The sequence below is a fragment of the Pteropus vampyrus genome, unplaced genomic scaffold (genome assembly GCF_000151845.1).
Source record: "Pteropus vampyrus isolate Shadow unplaced genomic scaffold, Pvam_2.0 Scaffold251, whole genome shotgun sequence".
Lineage (NCBI taxonomy): Eukaryota > Metazoa > Chordata > Mammalia > Chiroptera > Pteropodidae > Pteropus > Pteropus vampyrus.
In genome coordinates this window covers 1,210,171-1,216,814 of record NW_011889032.1, presented here as the reverse complement: position 1 = coordinate 1,216,814, position 6,644 = coordinate 1,210,171, and the positions used below count along the sequence as shown (strand labels likewise).

The window sequence follows — 6,644 nt, the reverse complement described above, 5'->3', positions numbered from 1 at the left end:
TCTCTTAACCTTTTTGGTGATGGCCATTCTGACAGGCATGAGGTGGTAGCTCCTTGTGGTTTTAATTTGCATTTCTTTAGTGACTTAGTGATATTGAGCATCATCTTTTTTGTGTACCTTTTGGCCATTTGTGTATCTTCTTTGGAAGAATATAAAAACAATCTTGAGTATAGTGTAGTACCTCCTGATTCTTCTTTTCCTATTGGATATATTCTATTTTTCATGAAATGAGACTACTTGTTCCTTTTTACTTGCCTCATTTTCTATATATCTATTCCTCCTGAAACAAAATAAAGTTTCATACACGTACTTCCCTAAAGTCTCTCTCCTCCTCATTTCTCATTGGTAATTAGTAAAATGCAGATTTAGATATACCATGGTGATATACCATTTCACACCTATTATAATACCAAGGTGAGCATGTGGAGTAAATAAGATACTTTGTGGAAAAGTACATACTCTAGATTCCATTTATATTAGGTTCTTAAAAATGTAAAACTAATATATTTTATCTTAAATATATACATATTTTTTATATACATATTAAAAAATTCGGGGAAGTGAGAAATACTAAATTTATGAAAGAGTTTATCTTTGGGGAGGGATTCAGGAGAGGTAGCCACTAAGGAGGGGAATACAAACTGTCAAAATATTGATAAAGTATGTTTCTTTAGCTGGGGGGAGGTGGGGTTACAAGTGTTCACTGTAACTCAGCATCTTTTTTATTCTTCTGTTTTTCATAAGAATTTTTGTGTAAAAGAGGAAGAGCCTCCAAATTTGAAAATATCTCAACTTTCTTAATGACTAAATATAAACTCACAATAGATCATTTTCCCAATGATCGTTTTCCTGATAATCATAGGTTCCACCTACAGACTAGTCACAGATTCTAAAGATAATAAAGGCTACAGAGTTTGAAATAAATGAAGCTATATAACCCAGGGGACATCAAGGCAAGGCGTAAGCAGATACAAAGGATAATAATGTATGTCTTCAGGAAAATGTATTTGCAAAAAGATGTAGGGAAAGCAAATTAAATTATACTTGAGTTGTTTTAGAAATCAGGGATACTCTTTAAGCAAACTAAAGGCAGTGATCGCCATAGTGGGGTCGTGAAGACCACCTGAAGGGCTTCTGTGGCCTTTCCTCTGCAAGGAGACCCTGGACCCACCACCTAAGGACACTGCTGAGTGAGTGGGGCAGAGAAATACGGTGTGCTTTCATGGGGGGCGGGGGATGTTCAGGGACGCTGGTTATTACCAGAGGCATGCACATCTGTTGACAAAATGCATAAAGCTGTCACAACTTCTCCACATGTGTTTCCATTTAGAGTGATCCAGAGTTTGTGCAGTGGAAGAAAGAGTTGACAGAAACATTTACAGAGGCCCAGCGGTTATTGCGACGCGCTCCAAAGTTCCTCAACAAGTCTCGATCGGGCGTTGTTGAGCTCTCAAAGCCACCCCTCTGTCACAGGAATAGCAATGGCCTCTGACATCCAGGATGGGGAAGGTCCTGGGAAGATGATGCCTCGAGGAAGGCCATGCCGGGTATTCTTAGCTCTTGAAATGGAGCCTTTTGGAGAGGGATGAGAGAGGATGGATTCACTTACCTCCGGGTTCTTCCACAGCTGTGAAGACCCAGGACACTGAGATGCTCCTAATAGGAGTCGTGACCATTCTCAGGCCCGGGTTCGGCCTCCCTCCCTCGCTCCCGAGTGCCCATACCACCATCACATTTGTCCATACTCGAAACTACTGAAGAGAAGAAAATTTTTTCTTTGCTACACATTCATTTTGGTATATATGAACTTGGACTTGAGATGATTCCTACTTATCACTTCAATTTTTATGTCTGATATCAAACATATCTTAGACTCGCCAACATGGACTCTAACCATCTGCAGTGTTGGGTAATAGATCGTCCCACTGTTGCCATATTTTATCTATAAACAGCCACTGCTGAGTTTATATGTCTTTGCTCCATACTACTGGGGGATGGGAGACCAGCCATGTGTTTCTTCTGTCCTGGGGTTGAAAGCTGAAGATATTTTCTGAGAAGGTTGCACTTGGACCCTCACTGTGTGTGCTGCACCCACGGGTATGGGTCTGCCGCTGATGGGGAGCTCTCATTCAGCCAGGAACAGAGGGAGTGTGCCCTCAGAGGACGTGGGAGTCACTCAGAAGTGAAGGCATTCAACAGCAGACCGTTGGAAAGGTTTGCAGTGATTCTGAAGGAGAGGCAGTGGAGTTTTAAATTTCAGGGCAGTAGTGATTTTCAGAAATCTTCAAGTAAACAAACAGCACTTTGATATTTTTGGGCACACATGAACGTTTAGGGGTGAGTCTGTGTCGGGTTTTGACATTCGGCAATAAGCCGTGGTGTGACACAGTAATTCTGGTTCTTTTTGCCTGACCTGAGAAAACATATCAGTCATAGACAGGAAACTCTGTTTCACTTTTTAGTATAATTTAAAATGAATTTTATTGAAAAAAGAATGCTGAAGAACGAATGTGTCAAAATGGGTTAACTGTGTATATTGACTTTTACATTGTCATTTATCTGTCATTAGCAAACAGTGCTTCGCACTGGGCGGGTGGTTCTGTGACAGTGACAGCATCAGAGCATGAAGACTATTTGCTTGATCCCAGTGGCGTCCTCTCCCCATGTTGTCTTTCCCCCCGACCCTATGTGTTCCATGCCCTGTTTGTGCCCCAAATAAATGCTGGTTTATGAGAACCGGTGTGTTTCCCAGCACAGTCCTCCATGCCATCAGACTAAAAATAATAATAATTTTAAAAGTCCACTTATTTGTCCCGTTCTTAGTGCAATTTTATCATACGTTTCTAGTTCAGCTACTAACAAGGTACATAACTTGAGATAATAATTATCTGCATCCCGTTCCTAATATGTTTCGTGCTTCCAAATCTTTGTTTTTACCTTTGTGTTCTGTGTTCATTGGAAAAGTAAGTACTTTTTAATGAAATTTTATTTCGAGAGTCGGGAAGGTAATTACCGAGTCTTTTATTTCATAGGCGTTACTTTGGAAATTTGGAGGGTCGCTATCCATCTCAGCTACTAGCTGGAGTTTAAACTAGATGTTCTACTGTCTGCCGTTTCCAATATAAGAAGAGGGTATACTATCTACACGTATTTCTGATTTTAAAAGGGAAGAAGAATCAAATTCTATTTAGGAAAGAAAACACTCACCAGAGACAGAAAAGCAGCTGTCGATAAAGAGCGAGCGTCTTCCCGGGCACGGTGAAGTCCAGCTCTCGCTGCTGCCATTTTCTCAAGTGCGTGTGCTCAGCACTTAGAGTTTAGAAATCTGTGCCTGGTGCCTCTGCTGGGCAGACCGAAGGGCCTCATGTGCAGAAGGCACGGGGACCCATTCAGGTTCTGGGCTAAGCATCTGACATTTCATACCGAGGGCATTAGCTTCACCGATTCGCATCTCTTTGAAAAAATACCATTTTTGCTCTGGTGTGAAACGTAGGGTTAATCTCTCTTTTAGAAATTTAGAAGTTTCTCTTAAGAAATATGAATCGGAAGACAGCCCAAGAGTCCATTTGCCTAAAACTCTCATACCCCAAGTAAACTTTTACACATTCCCCCCACCCCCGCCCAAACTCACACTCGCTGAGAAGGACGTTACAAAGATGGATTTTATTGAAAGCGCTCCGTGATTAGGGCGCGCAGCTCGCCAGGGCAGTCTCGGGTGTGTTGGGTCTGGTTTGGCAGTCATGGAGAGGGCAGTCTTCTCCCTGAACTTGTGCCCGCAGCCTAAAGGCAGTGATCGCCATAGTGGGGTCTTGAAGACCACCTGAAGGGCTTCTGTGGCCTTTCCTCTGCAAGGAGACCCTGGACCCACCACCTAAGGACACTGCTGAGTGAGTGGGGCAGAGAAATACGGTGTGCTTTCATGGGGGGCGGGGGATGTTCAGGGACACTGGTTATTACCAGAGGCATGCACATCTGTTGACAAAATGCATAAAGCTGTCACAACTTCTCCACATGTGTTTCCATTTAGAGTGATCCAGAGTTTGTGCAGTGGAAGAAAGAGTTGACAGAAACATTTACAGAGGCCCAGCGGTTATTGCGACGCGCTCCAAAGTTCCTCAACAAGTCTCGATCGGGCGTTGTTGAGCTCTCAAAGCCACCCCTCTGTCACAGGAATAGCAATGGCCTCTGACATCCAGGATGGGGAAGGTCCTGGGAAGATGATGCCTCGAGGAAGGCCATGCCGGGTATTCTTAGCTCTTGAAATGGAGCCTTTTGGAGAGGGATGAGAGAGGATGGATTCACTTACCTCCGGGTTCTTCCACAGCTGTGAAGACCCAGGACACTGAGATGCTCCTAATAGGAGTCGTGACCATTCTCAGGCCCGGGTTCGGCCTCCCTCCCTCGCTCCCGAGTGCCCATACCACCATCACATTTGTCCATACTCGAAACTACTGAAGAGAAGAAAATTTTTTCTTTGCTACACATTCATTTTGGTATATATGAACTTGGACTTGAGATGATTCCTACTTATCACTTCAATTTTTATGTCTGATATCAAACATATCTTAGACTCGCCAACATGGACTCTAACCATCTGCAGTGTTGGGTAATAGATCGTCCCACTGTTGCCATATTTTATCTATAAACAGCCACTGCTGAGTTTATATGTCTTTGCTCCATACTACTGGGGGATGGGAGACCAGCCATGTGTTTCTTCTGTCCTGGGGTTGAAAGCTGAAGATATTTTCTGAGAAGGTTGCACTTGGACCCTCACTGTGTGTGCTGCACCCACGGGTATGGGTCTGCCGCTGATGGGGAGCTCTCATTCAGCCAGGAACAGAGGGAGTGTGCCCTCAGAGGACGTGGGAGTCACTCAGAAGTGAAGGCATTCAACAGCAGACCGTTGGAAAGGTTTGCAGTGATTCTGAAGGAGAGGCAGTGGAGTTTTAAATTTCAGGGCAGTAGTGATTTTCAGAAATCTTCAAGTAAACAAACAGCACTTTGATATTTTTGGGCACACATGAACGTTTAGGGGTGAGTCTGTGTCGGGTTTTGACATTCGGCAATAAGCCGTGGTGTGACACAGTAATTCTGGTTCTTTTTGCCTGACCTGAGAAAACATATCAGTCATAGACAGGAAACTCTGTTTCACTTTTTAGTATAATTTAAAATGAATTTTATTGAAAAAAGAATGCTGAAGAACGAATGTGTCAAAATGGGTTAACTGTGTATATTGACTTTTACATTGTCATTTATCTGTCATTAGCAAACAGTGCTTCGCACTGGGCGGGTGGTTCTGTGACAGTGACAGCATCAGAGCATGAAGACTATTTGCTTGATCCCAGTGGCGTCCTCTCCCCATGTTGTCTTTCCCCCCGACCCTATGTGTTCCATGCCCTGTTTGTGCCCCAAATAAATGCTGGTTTATGAGAACCGGTGTGTTTCCCAGCACAGTCCTCCATGCCATCAGACTAAAAATAATAATAATTTTAAAAGTCCACTTATTTGTCCCGTTCTTAGTGCAATTTTATCATACGTTTCTAGTTCAGCTACTAACAAGGTACATAACTTGAGATAATAATTATCTGCATCCCGTTCCTAATATGTTTCGTGCTTCCAAATCTTTGTTTTTACCTTTGTGTTCTGTGTTCATTGGAAAAGTAAGTACTTTTTAGTGAAATTTTATTTCGAGAGTCGGGAAGATAATTACCGAGTCTTTTATTTCATAGGCATTACTTTGGAAATTTGGAGGGTCGCTATCCATCTCAGCTACTAGCTGGAGTTTAAACTAGATGTTCTACTGTCTGCCGTTTCCAATATAAGAAGAGGGTATACTATCTACACGTATTTCTGATTTTAAAAGGGAAGAAGAATCAAATTCTATTTAGGAAAGAAAACACTCACCAGAGACAGAAAAGCAGCTGTCGATAAAGAGCGAGCGTCTTCCCGGGCACGGTGAAGTCCAGCTCTCGCTGCTGCCATTTTCTCAAGTGCGTGTGCTCAGCACTTAGAGTTTAGAAATCTGTGCCTGGTGCCTCTGCTGGGCAGACCGAAGGGCCTCGTGTGCAGAAGGCACGGGGACCCATTCAGGTTCTGGGCTAAGCATCTGACATTTCATACCGAGGGCATTAGCTTCACCGATTCGCATCTCTTTGAAAAAATACCATTTTTGCTCTGGAGTGAAACGTAGGGTTAATCTCTCTTTTAGAAATTTAGAAGTTTCTCTTAAGAAATATGAATCGGAAGACAGCCCAAAAGTCCATTTGCCTAAAACTCTCATACCCCAAGTAAACTTTTACACATTCCCCCCACCCCCGCCCAAACTCATACTCGCTGAGAAGGACGTTACAAAGATGGATTTTATTGAAAGTGCTCCGTGATTAGGGTGCACAGCTCGCCAGGGCAGTCTCGGGTGTGTTGGGTCTGGTTTGGCAGTCATGGAGAGGGCAGTCTTCTCCCTGAACTTGTGCCCGCAGCCGTCGTGATGGGCTAAGTATTCCTGTTTTCAGACGGAGTACACTTCTGTGTCAGCACCTGATAGCCACATGGTCAGAGAAGTTTGTCGGTTTAGCAGTCTTGATGTATGTGGCTGTTTTAGGAGGTTTTAGGAGTTACATCACTGCTAGTTGTTTGACCCTTCCTAT

General features: G+C 43.3%; 1 protein-coding gene across 2 annotated transcripts in view; it reads left to right on the top strand.

The window, feature by feature from the left end:
- GRK3 (G protein-coupled receptor kinase 3) overlaps positions 1 to 2,803 on the top strand; it is a 101,582-nt gene extending 98,779 nt beyond the window's left edge. For both annotated transcript variants that reach the window (XM_023520178.1, XM_023520177.1), the window contains one exon: positions 1,331 to 2,803. In XM_023520178.1, the coding sequence (XP_023375946.1) occupies positions 1,331 to 1,492 (162 nt within the window). In that variant the 3' untranslated portion in view covers positions 1,493 to 2,803. The remainder of the gene's footprint in view (positions 1 to 1,330) is intronic.
- The last annotated feature ends 3,841 nt before the right edge of the window (positions 2,804 to 6,644 follow it).